Here is a 17,112-nt window from a genome sequence, read left to right as displayed (position 1 = left end):
CCTTCATGATGGTGTATTTGCTATCTTGACCCAGATCGCGAAGGGCTTTTTCCCATGCTTAAGAGTTTGTACCTTAGTTCTGCTTTTCAACCAGGCCAATAAACCTTCTCTAAACTTCTTAAATAGGCTGTACTTTCATGTCTACAAGGTAGGGCTGTTTGAGCTTCCTCCCCCAAACCCACCCCACCCCATCCCCAACTACTCGGTGGTTCTGTAGTAAGAACCACTAAAAACTGAAAGTTCCTAGTAGCAGGGCTCTAAGTAACAGGTTAGGGACCTGGTAGAAATGAAAGGAGTCCCTGGGTGGTAGAAATGGTTAACATACTCAGCTGCTAATTTGAAGGCTGGTCGTTGGAGCCCACCCAGAGGCGCCTGGAAAGAAAGTCCTGGCAATCCACTTCCGAAAAATCTGCCATTGAACACCCTGTGGAGCCCAGTTGTGCTCTGACACTCATGAGGTCGTCATGAGTCTTAACAGACGCAGTGGCAGCTGGTGGAGGTTGGAACTGTCAAAGGACCGAAGTTGGACGCCACCTAGTGGTCTGAGTTGAGTTTGTGTGCTTTTCAGAACCAAAAAACAAAAAACTGAACCCACTATGTTGAGTCGATTCAGAACCAAGGCAGGGAGTTTGTTCTTTGCTCCATTTGTCCCTTCTCTTAGTGGGACGTGTACATTAGCAAATTAACCTGGCAGGTATGCCTAGGGACCAAGGGAAGAGACAGAAGATGGCCTTTGGAGGAAAGGATACTCTGGTTCATGGGAGACCCCAGACAAGCTCATTCATAGCAGGTGCCCAGCAGGTGGTTTAAGGTGCAGCAGTCCTGGTTTGGGGTTGAGCTAAAAGAAGAGAAAGGAAACTCACAGGTGTGTTCCACCTTTATAGAAGCTGAATTCCTAAACTGGACTAGATTTGCCCATCACAAGGAGTGGTGTGGCCAGGGACAGGCGTCCTTTTCACATTTCCTCAGCATTGCCTTCAGCTGTTCGTTCAGCTGCTCAGCTTACTTCCTTTAAAGAAGCTCTAAGGGTTCTGGTCCTCACTTTTTGCCAGTGATCTTTTGATCAGTTTCAACCAGTGTTATTGATATCATCTCCAATCCTTGTCAGACTTAATTGCCCTTCAGGTCTTTACTTTTAGTTCTCAATTCGAAACTATCTCAAAACCTAATTTATACTAAAGTGGTATTGGCTGATAATATCCAAACTTACCTCTTCTGTGAATATCTGCTCTTTAAATGTGAAGACAGAGAATTTAGAAGAGGTAGCCACTGTGTTTAAGGTTAAGTTACTAAAAGGAGTTAACTAATCAAAGAGGAAGGGGAAGGGCAATTCTAGTGGGAACGGCATGAGCAAAAGTATGGACACCAGAAGCATCAGGGTATTTGCAAGGAAATACTTTACACATACCTTGTTTCTGGATCTTTAAGATCTTTAGATCATAAGATCTTTATAGCCCTAGTCATTCTAGTTTTTGGAGGCTCCAGCCCAAAATATATTGCATGTGTTAAAATGTATGCCATATTAAATACAGTTTATATTAAATTATGAGTAAGATGGTTGCAGCAACTAGTGAGCACAATGTTACTTTACATATACATTTATTTAGGTATTTGTTCATTTCAATCGTCAGGATTTTTTGGTATGTGCTTTGAAGCCAATGTTGTTGTTGTTAGGTGCCGTCAAGTCGGTTTTGACTCATACCGACCCTATAGGACAGAGTAGAACTGCCCATAGAGTTTCCAAGGAGTGGCTGGTGGATTTGAACTGCCAGTCTTTTTGGTTAGCAGCCGAGCTCTTAACCACTACGCCATCAGGGCTTCTTGAAACCAATAGACTTTTTTTTTTTCTCTCTCTCTCTCTCTCAGGTGCCTGATAAATAAAACAGTGCAACATTAAGCAGTTCAGGGTTCCTAAGTATAAAATCCAAAGTAGAGAACAAAATGAGATGAGGATGAAGGGGCAGCTGGGAGCCAGGGTATGGAAAGTCTCACATGCCATATAAAGTGACCTTGCCTTCATCATGAGTCATTAAAGAATTTGGACATGAGAGTGATGGTGAGACATGCCTGTAATAGCTCACTCTAGGGATGGTGTGGAAGGTGGATTAGAGGGGTCAAAACCAGAGTAGGGTAATTCATTAGAAGGCTGATGCAAAAGCAAGGCTCTGGATCGGGGCCAAAGTGAGCCGTAGAAGGATAAGGGGGGAAAGCATCCCATAACAGAAGGGAGTTCTGGATTCGACATCAAGGAATCTGAGTTTCATTCCCAACTTCCCTTTAGTGTTTTCTGTCTTTGGACCTCAGTTTCCCCATCTGTAAAATGAAGGAGTCTACCTGCAGGTTACTATTGCCTCATTGATAAGGAGCATAGAAAAATCTGGTGTGTGTATTAGGAGGACTGCGAATGGATCAGCCCTTGGCAAAACTGGGAAAGAGACAATGCTGATCTTTAGCTTTCTTACAGAAAACCCCGTAAAATATGCACCAGGACACGCTGTCACCCAGCCTTGCTGAGCCACGTAGAACGGCTTCCTACTACTTGGACCTATGGTTTCGTTGGTGTTCCACAAAGAATATCATGAATATTATGTCCTGCCTAGCTGTTAGCATTTTATATGCCAGGCACAGCTCTAAGCATTTAATGTGCATTATCTCATTCAATCTTCACTACAATCCTATAAGACAGGTACTACTCGTTTTCTTATTTTATAGATAAGAAAACTAAGATTCAGAGAAATTAAGTAACTCTGTCTAGTTAGTAAGAGGTAGACATGGAATTCAAACCCAGGCCTTCTGCCAAGAGTCCCTAAAAACCAAAAAACCATACCCGTTGCCGTCAAGTCAATTCCGGCTCATGTTGTTTTTGTTAGGTGCTGTCAAGTTGGTTGCAACTCATAGTGACCCTAGGTACAGCAGAATGAAAACACTGCCTGGTCCTGAGCCATTCTCACAATTGTTATGCTTGAGCTCATTGTTGCAGCCACTGTGTCAATCCATCTTATTGAGGGTCTTCCTCTTTTTTGCTGGCCCTCTATTTTATCAAGCATGATGTCCTTTGCCAGGGACTGATTCCTCCTGATAACCTGTCCAAAGTATGTGAGACATAGTCTTGCCATCCTTGCTTCTAAGGAACATTCTGGTTGTACTTTTTCCAAGACAGATCTGTTAGTTCTTTTGGCAGTCCATGGTGTAGTCAATATTCTTCAAGACCACAATTTGAAGGCGTCAATTCTTCAATCTTCTTTATTCATCGTCCAGCTTTCGTGTGCATATGAGGCGATTGAAAATACCATGTCTTGGGTTAGGCGCACCTTAGTCTTCAAGGTAACATCTTTGCTTTTCAACACTTTAAAGAGGTTTTTTGCAACAGATTTGCCCAATGCAATGTGTCTTGATTTCTTGACTGCTGCTTCCATGGGTATTGATTGTGGATCCAGGTAAAAACGAAGTCCTCGACAACCTCAATCTTTTCTCCGTTTATCATGATGTTGCTTATTGGTCCAGTTGTGAGGATTTTTGTTCTCTTTATGTTGAATGATGTATGTTCAGTAATCCATACTGAAGGCTGTGGTCTTTGATCTTCATTAGTAAGTGCTTCAAGTCCTCTTTACTTTCAGCAAGCAAGGTTGTTAATAACGCAGGTTGTTAATGAGTCTTCCTCCAAGTCTGATGCCCCGTTCTTCTTCATATAGTCCAGCTTCTTGGATTATTTGCTCAGCATACAGACTGAATAAGTATGGTGGAAGGATACAACCCTGACGCACACCTTTCCTGACTTTAAACCAGATCGTATCCCCTTGTTCTGTTCAAAGGACTACCTCTGGGCTATGTGCAGTTTCCTCATGAGCACAATTAAGTGTACTGGAATTCCTATTCTTTGCAATGTTATCCATAATTTGTTTTGATCCACACAGTTAAATGCCTTTGCATAGTCAATAAAACACAGGTAAACATTCCAACTCATAGTGACCCTATAGCAATTATTCTGCCCTGCCTCTCACGTCAGATAGCTATCATAACTAGCATTGCATTTATGTGTTATAACTAAGCAGCTAAAATATATAGCGTGGGTAATATGGCCCCCTGAGGAAGGGAGTGTAGCCTACACTAAGCATGGGATTTAGAACCAAGTAAACTAGGACTTCACCACCATCTATATATTCGTCGTACTGTGGTGACTTGTATGTTGATATGATGCTGGAAACTATGCCACCGGTATTTTGAATACCAGCCAAGTCACCCATGGTGGACAGGTTTCAGCAGAACTTCCAGACTAAAATAGACTAGGAAGAAAGGCCTGGGGATCAACTTCTGAAAATTAGCCAATGAAAACCCTATGGATTACAGAACATTCTCTGAGATTCACCTCATAAGGAGGAATTGATCACTGGAGAAAGGCATCATGTTTGGTAGAGTAGAGGGCCCATGAAAACCAAAACCAAATCCGTTGCCGTCGAGTCGATTCCAACTCGTAGCGACCCTATAAGACAGAGTAGAACTGCCGCATAGAGTTTCCAAGGAGCGCCTGGTGGATTCAAACTCCCAACCTTTTGGTTAGCAGCTGTAGCACTTAACCACTACGCCATCAGGATTTTCGAGGGCCTGTGAAAGTGAGGGAAACCCTCAGTGAAGTGGATTGGCACAATGGCCACAACAATGGGCTCAAACATAGCAACGATCATGAAGGTGGCATAGGACTGGGCAACATTTTGCTCTGTTATACATAACGTCACTGAGTGAGAGTTGACTCCATGGCAACTAATAACAACCAACTGGGATTTCTCATCTGGATCCAGTAGTTGCTGGTTCTGTGATCTTGGGTCAATTACTTGTCCTCTCTAAATATCGGTTTCCTCACCTTGAAAAAAAGAGTCAATAATAGCACCCTGTTCCTGAAGAAGGACATCATGCTTGGTAAAGTAGAGGGCCAGTGAAAAAGAGGAAGACGCTCAATGAGATGGACTGACACAGAGGCTGCAGTAATGGGCAGTGTTTCGTTCTATTGTACAAAGGGTCGCTGTGAGTTGGAACCAACTCAACGGCGCCTAACAACAACGACAACATCACAAAGGGTATTGTGAAGACTAAATTTTAAAAATGTCTATAAAGTTCCTAGACAAGTACATGTCACAAAGTATCATCACCATCACCATTAACCCCACCACCATCATCCTCATTGTCTTCGTTATTGTCGTATTTATTCACAAGGGACTAGCTTGCTTCATTGAAGTTTATAAGGTTGAATTCAGAGCATGAAGACCCGAAAACTGGTTCTTAATATTGTTCAGCATTCATTCCAAGTTGCCAACAATAAGTAGTGCATAACTAATGCTCTTGGTGAACCCACCCGGATTACGAACCCAAGCCTTCTTCTACTCCTGCTCCACTCCTTAAGCAGCAAAATATAGTGGAAGGTGTAGTAGAATACTGTGTCCTTGCAAGTTTGTTTGTGTGTTTTTTTGGTAGTGACTTATTGACCTAAAGAAATCGTTTTCTATTTTGCCTATTTCTATTAAGGTCGTTGTTTTTCCATCTACCCTCCTTTAACCTCTTCCTGTTTCCTTTCAGATTCCGCCTGTCTTTGCCAGAATCCAATCGCAGCAGTATTGAGGTAGGAATCAGAGCTCTCAGAGTTCCCTGGAAAGGGAAGAATCTCATTTTCCTTTATGCTGGATGGTTGTTTTCTATGTCTCTGAGCACTTAATTTCTCCATGGGTATAGGTTTTAACTTTAAAGCTTCTAATGTGGTTTCTATCTGCAAAGCCCATTTAATGTTAAGCAAGAAAGGAACTCTCCCATTCACTTTTACGTAGGTAGAATGACTTAAGAAAGAATTTGAAGAGCTTTTAAGATACGTGTAATGCCAGAAGAACAGAAATGCTCAGAAAGATTTCATTTTTTAGCTAAAACAATCCCCCGTTGTTAAATTTAAGGTCCAGAATCCCAAAGGAAGAGGCTGAATGTAAATTATCAGGCCACGATTAGGTTTGGCCTTGAAGGCCCTCCACCCATCTTCTAAAATTGGATCAAGGCTGGTAATGTAGATATCATCCCAACCTAGTGACCTCCTGTTAGAAAAGGACCCCCTCTCCTAACATGTAACTTGGAAATTCCCACCCTCTAGTTTTCGGAAAGATCAGTCAAAACACTAAGTGGTATTTTGATCCAGGTATAGGTCTACTTAATTTATTCATGGATGACACTACCATAAAGAAGTTAAGTACATGGATTTTAGTATCAGAATTCCAGGATAGAGCAGTGCCTAGTTCATGGTCAGTCTTATACAAATGTTACTTATTAATTGCATCAATATTTATTCATTTTACAAATCTTATTGAGCCAGGCACCATTCTATATAATGAATAAAACAGATTAAGCCCTTACTCTTACAGTGCTTACAGTCTACAGCAGGGGTTCTCAACTAGAGAAGATTTTACCCCTCACCCCCCCTCCAGGAGACATTTTTTATGTCACAACTTGGGAGGTGGTGTGCTACTGGTATCTAGTGGGTAAAAGCCAGGGTTGCTACTAAACATCCTGCAATGCGTGGGACAATCTTCGCCCCAGGAAAGAATTATCTGGGCCAACATGTCAATACTGCCACTGTTGGGAAACTCTGTTCTAGAACGTGTATGCATGTGTGACATGCAATAAACAACCAAATATGTATTGTAGGTGCTGAAAATAAAATAAAGAGAAAAATAAAGCAGGGCAAGAGAATAGACAGCCAGGTAGATATGGAACAAGGGATTATAACATTGGGGTTGTTGAGAGAATTAGCTAAGATTATATATGAAATGGACTTAGCACATTTTCTACGTGGTAAATATTAAATAAATGATGGCCATTGTTTTTATATTTATAATAATTCTTTCAATTATTGTCATCTGTATGTCTGGGGGATGGTATAGCATAATGGCTGCATATCCAAACTCTGAAGCCAAACTGTGTGAGTTCAAATCCCACTGACTGGCTGTATGGCGTTGTACACATCAGGGCTTATTACATGGCAAATACTAAATTTAATTATTACCCTGTTCCACCAGAACAGCTATAAGATGAGGCTAGATCTGGGGAAAACAGGCAAGAAGTCAGAGAATTTAGCCAGAATCCCCAGCAAAATATTTGTTTATTTTTTAATTTTACAGAAACATCCTGAGTTTCAGGTTGGGAAAATTAGGATTCAATAGCAATAGTGTCAACAGGTGGGAAATAGGCCATACCTTTCATGCCAACATTGAGGTCTAAAATACCAGTATTGTTGCATGCACTGTCCCCTGGCATAACCATTTGGTAGATGATAGATGATAGTCAATGAGAATGCATAGGTGATTTTCTCATAAATGGTATTTCCTGAGCCCAGAGAGGGGCTTCCCAGTCAAAGTCTTCCAAGAAGACCCAAGTAAACTGCTTAGGATCGACAACAAGTTGTGCTAACCATGACATTCCTGAAGAAATAACCAAACCCAAAACCAAACCCGTTGGCATCAATTCCAACTCATAGCGACCCTATAGGACAGAGTAGAACTGCCCCAAAGGGTTTCCAATGAGCAGCTGGTAGATTCAAACTGCTGACCTTTTGGTTGGCAGTGGAGCTTTTAACCACTGTGTCACCAGGGTGAAAAAATAACAGAAATAATATATACCAACCACTGGCCTAAGCATTTTGCTAGTATTAACTTGTTTAATCCTATGAAATTAGTACTATTATCTTCATTTTACAATGGAGAAAATTGAGGCACAGAGAGGTTAAGTTACTTTCCCAACAGCACACAGTAAGTGATAGAACCAAGAGGTAAACCTAGGAAGTCTAGCTTCGGAGCCAGCATTACTAAACTACAAAGAGGCTTTTCTTATTGTTAAGCATATAGGATGTTCAAAAAATACTCGTTGAATGAAATGCTGTTTATCATAGTCCATTTATTTTTAATACATGACTCTTCCTGGGAACCAATGCTCTGCTTAGATTACACAGCTCCCACAGTTTATTAAAGATAGATTGAGTGTTACCCTTAATTTCAAAGCATAATAAAATGCAAAGGAACTCCTGTGGCAGGAGTTCCCAATAAATAAAGAGCACTAATTGGGGAATTTATTAGGTGCTCTTGATTGTGTTATTTGGTAGATATCTAAGCTGTTTGCTGCCACCATGTCATCCCTCTGTATTTGCCTTCACCATGATCCAGTACAGAGGGGAACAAGAGGGAAAAGAGGTCTGCAAAGTTAGTGTACCCACGAGGGGAGATTCTAGTTATTGCTCTCTATCCTGACAAGGTCTGGACAAGTGCATGTTAAAACCACGCAAGATAGTTTTGTAGTGCCCTGCTTTCATAAATGACTCAGTTTCCCCTACTCATCTTAGGTCTTGAGGTTTGAGAATATTCTGTCTTCCATTCTTCACTTTGGAGTGCTTCCACTGGTCAACGGTAAGGCATTCTTGGAAAACAACATATCTCAGGGATATTGGCTAAACAGAGGAGATTGTTTTTGGCTTTCCACACCTTGTACTTCTAGAGTGTTTTCGTGAGCCCAGGCAAAAGCCAGAAATTATGAAGTTTGTATCATCAACGATATGGTTGCGAAATTAGTTATTCCAGGTCCAAGCTCTGTTAGCAACACTATCCGCAGGCTCAGCAAGAAGGACTGACTCTGGTTGAGTGAAGGAAATTGAAATCATTCTCCTCAGGCAGTAAAAAGCCTCCTTCAGATCACCTGGGAAATGAGATTATTCTCCCTAGGGGGTATTTTTGTGATTCTTATGCAGGGACCACACTCTGGGCAGAAACAGTTTAAACGAATGGCAGTCCTGGGCCTTACCCTGCACAGCCATTGTTGACAAACTGTAGCTTATTGAATATGGCTCACTTAAAATATTATTTATGTTGGAAATCAAATTGCCACCAGGGGCCCATTAGAAGTGTCAACAATAAATCGGCAAATTGCCAAGATTTTTCACATAATTACAGTGCATTCTTCTGAAGCATGATTAACTAACAGTTCTTCCAGGAAAATGCTAGGGACATATCACTCAGAGAAGGAAAACACAGAGCGAGGAAGAGTACAAAGAAAAATTACTAAAAACCTGCTGATTAGTCTCTTACTAAAAATTTGCCAAAACTTCTATGCCCCGACATGGTTATTTTAAGTCTTTTTTCTGTTTTAGCAAAATTGCAGCGAGGGTTTCCTCTGCCCAACCCATACAAAATCTCATTCGTCAATTCAGATATCGAGGTTCTTGAGGTAAGAACGCAGATCTCCTCTGAACTTACCAATTTCCTTTCGTAGTATAAGTCTCTTCCTGTTTTATTTACGTTCATTTTTTTCCAGCTCAGGGAGTTTCATAAACAAAGCATTTAGCTCTTAAAACTTGCAATTAACATTGGATAGCATTTAAACTTGAGTTTAAAAATCAGACCAAGTCCAATTTCACTTAGCAGCCAAATTTATTCACTCCACAGTACAAGAAGATGTACTTTTGGGTGCTTTATTTCATTTATTCCACAAGAAAGCTTGTAAGGCTGTGGTTATTAGTCCTGTTTTATATATGAGGAGGGGGCAGTGGTCATTCAGTGGTAGAATTCTCACCTTCCATGCCGGAGACCCGGATTTAATTCCCAGCCAGTGTACCTCATGTACGCCACCACCTGCATGTCAGTGCAGGCTTGCATGTTGCTATGATGCTGAGCAGGTTTCAGTGCAACTTCCAGACTAAGACAGGCTAGGAAGAAAGGCCTGGCAATCTACTTCCAAAAGTCAGTCACTAAAAACCCTATGGACCACAACAGTCCTATCCATAACCGATCATGGGGATGGCCCAGAACCAGGTGGTTGGGGGTTGGCTCGATGGCAGTTAACAATAACAATATAAACGATGAAACTAAGACTCAGAAAAGCGAAGAGTGTCATGCAGCTGGAAAGGGTGCAGCAGTGACCAGACTGGCTCGTCTTCATCTTTTTTTTCCCTATCGTGCTTTAGGTGAAAGTTTAGAGCTCAAGTTAATTTCTCATTCAAAAATTTATACACATATTGCTTTGTGACATTGGTTGCAATTCCCACAACATAACAGCACACTCCCCCTTTCCACCCCAAGTTCCCTGTGTCCATTCATCCCGTTCCTGTCTCTTCCTGCCTTCTCATCTTGCTTGCTTTTGGACAGGAGTTGCCCATTTGGTTTCGTATATTGATTAAACTAAGAAGCACATTCCTCATGTGTGTTATTTTTTGTTTTGTAGGACTGTCTTTGTCTGGAAAGTGGGCTTCAGGAATGGTTTCAGTTCTGGGTTAGCAGACTGTCCAGGGGCCATAGTTTCAGAGGTTCCTCCAGTCTCTGTCAGACCAGTAAGTCTGGTCTTTTTTTGTGAATTTGAATTCTGTTCTACATTTGTCTCCTGCTCTGCCCAGGATTCCCTGTTGTGATCCCTGTCAGAACAGCCAGGCACCATCTAGTTCTGGTCTCAGACTGGTGGAGTCTTTGGTTCAGATGGTCCCTTAGTCCTTTGGACTAATACTTTCCTTGTGTCTCTGGTTTTCTTCATTTTCCTTTGCTCCAGATGGGATTATATATATATATACCAGATGGGATGGGACCAATAGATGTATCTTAGATGGCTTCTTGCAAGCTTTTAAGGCCCCAGACACTACTCACCAAAGTCAGATGTAGAACATTTTCTTTATGAGCTATGTTATGGCAGCTGACCTGGATGTTCCCTGAGGCTATGGTTCCCAGGCCCCAGCCCCAGCTGCTTGGTCCCTCAAAGTGTTTGGATGTGTCTAGAAAAGTTCTATGCTTTTGCTTTGGTCCAGTTGTGCTGACTTCCCCTATGTTGTGTGTTGACCTGCCCTTCACGGCAGCTGACACTTTTCTACTATCTAGTTAATGATTTCCTCTCCCTCCTCCCCCCTGTTACCATCAAAGAATGCTTGTTTCTGTGTGTAAACCTTTTCTTGAGTTCTTATAATAGTGGTCTTATACAATATTTGTCCTTTTGTGACTGACTTATTTCACTCAGCATAATGCCCTCCAGATTCATTCATGTTGTGAGATGTTTCACGGATTCATCATTGTTCTTTATCGTTGCACAGTATTCCATTGTGTGTATGTACCATGATTTGTTTATCCATTCATCTGTTGAAGGGCATTTAGGTTGTTTCTATCTTCAGATTGGCTCTCCTGATACCCCAGTTCGTGAACTTTCCCTCCTCTGGGTTCAGAGATCTGTCAAAGGCTATTTCCAGGTTTATCATTATTAATTAATTTCAGACCACCTTTTTTTTTCTTCCTTTTTGGCACTTTTTTGTTTGGGGAGGTAGAAATAAGTTTCTGATGGAATTTTCCAATCCTATACGTTTCTCCCACATGCCTGTCGGTTTGTCGTACTGTGGGGGCTTGTGTGTTGCTGTGATGCTGGAAGCTATGCCACCGGTATTCAGATACCAGCAGGGCCATCCATGGAGGACACGTTTCAGCTGAGCTTCCAGACTAAGACAGACTAGGAAGAAGGACCCGGCAGTCTACTTCTGAAAAGCATTAGCCAGTGAAAACCTTATGAATAGCAGTGGAACATTGTCTGATATAGTGCTGGAAGATGAGCCCCCCAGGTTGGAAGGCACTCAAAAGATGACTGGGGAAGAGCTGCCTCCTCAAAGTAGAGCTGACCTTAATGACGTGGATGGAGTCAAGCTTTCTGGACCTTCATTTGCTGATGTGGCACGACTCGAAATGAGAAGAAACAGCTGCAAACATCCATTAATAATCAGAACCTGGAATGTATGAAGTATGAATCTAGGAAAATTGGAAATCATCAAAAATGAAATGGAATGCATAAACATTGATATCCTAGGCATTAGTGAGCTAAAATGGACTGGTATTGGCCATTTTGAATTGGACAATTATATAGTCTACTCTGCTGGGAATGACAACGCGAAGAGGAATGGTGTTGCATTCATTGTCAAAAAGAATGCTTCAAGATCTATCCTGAAGTACAACGCTGTCAGTGATAGGATAATATCCATACACCTACAAGGAAGACGAGTTAATACGAATATTATTCAAATTTACGCACCAACCACGAGGGCCAAAAATGAAGAAATAGAAGATTTTTATCAACTGCTGCAGTCTGAAATTGATCGAACTTGCAATCAAGATGCATTGATAATGACCGGTGATTGGAATGCGAAAGTTGGAAACAAAGAAGAAGGATCAGTAGTTGGAAAATATGGCCTTAGTGATAGAAACAATGCCGGAGATCGAATGATAGAATTTTGCAAGACCAACGACTTCTTCATTGCAAATACCTTCTTTCACCAACATAAACGGCAACTGTACACGTGGACCTCGCCAGATGGAACACACAGAAATCAAATTGACTACATCTGTGGAAAAAGACGGTGGAAAAGCTCAATATCATCAGTCAGAACAAGGCCGGGGGCTGACTGTGGAACAGACCATCAATTGCTCATATGCAAGTTCAAGCTGAAACTGAAGAATATCAGAGCAAGTCCACGAGAGCCAAAATATAACCTTGAGTATTTAGAGACCATCTGAAGAACAGATTTGACACATTGAACACTAGTGACTGAAGAGCAGACGAGTTGTGGAATTACATCAAGGACATCATCCATGAAGAAAGCAAGAGGTCACTGAAAAGACAGGAAAGAAAGAAAAGACCAAGATGGATGTCAGAGGAGGCTCTGAAACTTGCTCTTGAGCATCGAGCAGCTAAAGCAAAAGGAAAAATTGATGAAGTAAAAGAACTGAACAGAAGATTTCAAAGGGCGTCTCAAGAAGACCAAGTAAAGTATTATAATGACATATGCAAAGAGCTGGAGATGGAAAACCAAAAGGGAAGAACACGCTCGGTGTTTCTCAAGCTGAAAGAACTGAAGAAAAAATTCAAGCCTCGAGTTGCAATAGTGAAGGATTCCATGGGGAAAATATTAAACGACGCAGGAAGCGTCAGAAGAAGATGGAAGGAATACACAGAGTCATTATACCAAAAAGAATTAGTCGATATTCAACCATTTCAAGAGGTGGCATATGATCAGGAACTGATGGTACTGAAGGAAGAAGTCCAAGGTGCTCTGAAGGCATTGGCGAAAAACAAGGCTCCAGGAATTGATGGAATATCAATTGAAATGTTTCAACAAACATATGCAGCACTGGAGGTGCTCACTCGTCTATGCCAAGAAATATGGAAGACAGCTTCCTGGCCAACTGACTGGAAGAGATCCATATTTATGCCTGTTCCTAAGAAAGGTGATCCAACCAAATGTGGAAATTATAGAACAATATCATAGGTATCACACGCAAGCAAAATTTTGCTAAAGATCATTCAAAAACAGCTGCAGCAGTACGTCAACAGGGAACTGCTAGAAATTGAGTCGGTTTCAGAAGAGGATGTGGAACCAGGGATATCATTGCTGATGTCAAATGGATCCTGGCTGAAAGCAGGGTATACCAGAAGGATATTTACCTGTGTTTTATTGATTAGGCAAAGGCATCCGACTGTGTGGATCATAACAAACTATGGATAATATTGTGAAGAATGGGAATTCCAGAACACTTAATTGTGCTCATGAAGAACCTTTGCATAGGTCAAGAGGCAGTTGTTGGGACAGAAAAAGGGGATACTGATTGGTTTAAAGTCAGGAAAGCTGTGCGTCAGGGTTGTGTTCTTTCACCAGACCTATTTAATCTGTATGCTGAACAAATAATCCGAGAAGCTGGACTATATGAAGAAGAACGGGGCATCAGGATTGGAGGAAGACTCATTAACAACCTGCGTTTGCAGATGACACAGGCTTGCTTGCTGAAAGTGAAGAGGACCTGAAGCACTTACTAATGAAGATCAAAGACCACAGCCTTCAGTATGGACTGTACCTCAACATAAAGAAAACAAAAATCCTCACAACTGGACCAATGAGCAACACCATGATAAACAGAGAAAAGATTGAAGTTGTAAAGGATTTCATTTTACTTGGATCCACAATCAACAGCCATGGAAGCAGCAGTCAAGAAATCAAAAGACACATTGCATTGGGCAAATCTGCTGCAAAAGACCTCTTCAAAGTGTTGAAGAGCAAAGACGTCACCCTGAAGACTAAGGTGCGCCTGACCCAAGCCATGGTATTTTCAATCACATCGTATACATGTGAAAGCTGGACAATGAAAAAGGAAAACCGAAGAAGAGTTGATGCTTTTGAATTGTGGTGTTGGCGAAGAATATTGAATATACCATGGAGTGCCAAAAGACAGAACAAATCTGTTTTGGAAGAAGTGCAACCAGAATGCTCCTTAGAGGCAAGGATGGCGAAACTGCGTCTTACATACTTTGGACATGTTGTCAGGAGGGATCAGTCCCTGGAGAAGGACATTATGTTTGGCAGAGTACAGGGTCAACGGAAAAGAGGAAGACCCTCAACGAGGTAGATTGACACAGTGGCTGCAACAATGATCTCAAGCATAGCAATGATTGTAAGGATGGCGCGGGACTGGGCAGTGTTTCGTTCTGTTGTGCATAGGGTCACTATGAGTCGGAACTGACTCAACGGCACCTAACAACAACAACAACATACATTTCTTACATTCTTTTCCCCTCTGACTCCCTTCTTCTCTCCCATACTCTAATGCCCACACATACACACTTAAAGCTTAAGTCAAATCAGGTGATACTAATCCAAAATGGCCTGTTCAGAGTGGGAGGGTGTAAGGCAGCACACCCACCTGTAGATATAGGTTTAGTTGTGGATGCTTCTACATACATAATTGTAGGTGCTGCACATATATTAAGATAGACAATAGAGCACATATAGGGCAATCATGGAAACTTCTTAGACATAACCAAACACCACACAGTATGAAGTTCCTAGGCTCAACGGTGAAGGACCATAGACTTAGGGGATATCTACATCAATTGGGACAACATAGTTCATAAAGACAGTGTTCTGCATCCCACTTTGGTGAGTAGTATCTAGGGTCTTAAAAGATTGGGAACAGCCATCTAAGATACAACTGTTGGTCTCTTCCCATCTGGAGCAAAGAAGAGTGAAGAAAATCAAAGACTCAAGGGAGCAACTAGACTAATGGGCCACAGCTTACATGACCCCGAGACCAGAAGAACTAGATGGTGCCCAGCTACCACTACTGACTGCTTTGACTGGGATCACAACTTAGGGTCCCGGACAGAGTGGGAAAAAAAAGGTAGAACAAAAAATCAAATTCACAAAAACACACCAGACTTACTGGTCTGATAGAGACTGTAGGACCCCCAAGACTATGGCCCTAAGTCATCCTCCTGACCTGAAACTAAAGCCATTCCTGGAGACCACTTTTCAGCCAAACAATAGACAAGCCCATAAAATAAACCATAACACCCAAGAGGAATGGGTTTTTAGAACAACCAATTATAGGAGATCAAAAAGACCACATTTGCCCAAAAGCAAAGATGAGAAGGCAAGAAGGGGTAGAAAATCCAGATAAAAGGAATTGGGGCCGGGGGAACGAGGGCAGAAATAGGGAGAGTACTGACACATTGAGGGGAATCCAACCAATGTCATGGAACGCTTCATGTACAAACTGCCGAATGGGAACTAATTTGCTATGTAAACTCTCACCTAAAGCACAACAAAATTTTTTGTTGCCCTATTAGGGTCCATGCCCTGGAGCAGTCAAGCCAACGAAACCTACTCCAAGTCAGAAAGAGTAAGAAGGTTTACTTAGGAAGGGACACTACCACAGATCCAAGAGTAACGCAGACTGTCTCTATTGAGTCCCAAAAAGCAATTTTTCATTAGAGCTTACACAGAATTTTTACAAGGGTTAGAAGTGTCTTTGTAGCCCACAGATGGCAAGCACGGAGGAGTTATTCATTACAAGATAGTGACATGAGACTATCAGACTAAAGAGATACATGCCCGGAAGTCTCCTTATCAGGCTAAAGATATTCATGTCAGACACCCGGGCTCTAATCTCCATGTTGGAGGGTCTAAATCACAGGTGGCGGAGAGAACAAAACCAGTCATCAGCATAAGAACAAAATCATTAGCATTAGATCAAAACAAAGTCATTAACAAAGTTAAGCCAAGGAGGAAGCAGGCAGGGGAAGAAGAAAAATTTATAGGCTCATCACGGCGTTATTTATGTCAAGCTCTCAGGCACCCATTTTGAGAAGGAAAAAACATGGTGGGGAGTATCAGGGTCACATTTAAAAAAAAATAAAATTAGTCAAGAAAAAAAAAAAAAGGCCTGCTCTATGTCTAAGGCACTCTCAAGGGAGGTTGGCAGAGGCGTGGTGCAGTGGAGGTTTCAGGCAAACCCAGACATCCTGAGGCTGCAAGTGCCCAAAGGTTGACATTGTCTTCATTGTTGCATCCTTTCCAGGGTTTCCTTTTGATTTCCTCCGACCTGAAGTATGAACCAAACTTAAAGCAGGAGCCAAGAATCCATAGCTGGGAAGCTCTGAACCTGATAAATGGACACTGGAGTGGGAAGCCAGCCCCTTGATTTCCTGTTTGTAAACCACCACAAGAAGTAAATGGCCCTTTACCCCACAGCTGCTATAAACCCGGAAGGGGAAGACAGTGTGCCCTGGGATTTTAAAGCCCTTATGAATGGCTTAGGCAAAAAGGTTTCTTTCTCAAGGCTTCCGGGATCTAGAATGAGACAAACTGGATTAAAGAGCTGAATGGGGGAGGGAGGCACCTCTGTGTGTGTGTGGGGAGGTGGGTGTTTGAATGTCTGCGTGTGCATGCTGTAGCCATCTGTGTTTTTAAGATTCTGGGGTCAAGGGCTAGGCATGTCCACCTAACGAGGTGGATAAGAAACTCTTTTAGTACACGTTTGAATTGGTTGTTATCAGTGGAGACCTCTTCAGCTCTCTACGGGTTTCCGCTTTCCTGCATACTGGATTTTATGTTTTGTATTTACTGTTACTATGCCCTTTATTTAATAAAAATTGTTTTCTATCAATGTCTACCTTGTCTTTTTATTTGAGAATTTCCTGATCCAATTTTTTTAATAAGACAGGGAAAAAGAGAAGGAAATTTAGTGTCTTTAACACCGACAAAGGAGTCCCTGGGCACCATAAATGGCTAAGTGCTTGATTACATAACCC

The 17,112-nt window shown here is 41.8% G+C and overlaps 1 protein-coding gene across 1 annotated transcript in view; it reads left to right on the top strand.

Annotated features, from left to right (window-relative positions):
* The window catches only part of BPIFC (BPI fold containing family C), a 65,487-nt gene extending 48,832 nt beyond the window's left edge, over window positions 1-16,655 (top strand). The window contains exons 14-17 of the mRNA XM_049884278.1: window positions 5,569-5,611; window positions 8,363-8,426; window positions 9,164-9,240; window positions 16,380-16,655. Of these exons, the coding sequence (XP_049740235.1) occupies window positions 5,569-5,611; window positions 8,363-8,426; window positions 9,164-9,240; window positions 16,380-16,502 (307 nt within the window). The 3' untranslated portion in view covers window positions 16,503-16,655. The remainder of the gene's footprint in view (window positions 1-5,568; window positions 5,612-8,362; window positions 8,427-9,163; window positions 9,241-16,379) is intronic.
* The last annotated feature ends 457 nt before the right edge of the window (window positions 16,656-17,112 follow it).

This window comes from Elephas maximus, chromosome 4 (assembly GCF_024166365.1).
Source record: "Elephas maximus indicus isolate mEleMax1 chromosome 4, mEleMax1 primary haplotype, whole genome shotgun sequence".
In the NCBI taxonomy this organism is placed as follows: domain Eukaryota; kingdom Metazoa; phylum Chordata; class Mammalia; order Proboscidea; family Elephantidae; genus Elephas; species Elephas maximus.
This window is presented reverse-complemented; position numbering and strand designations above follow the sequence as displayed.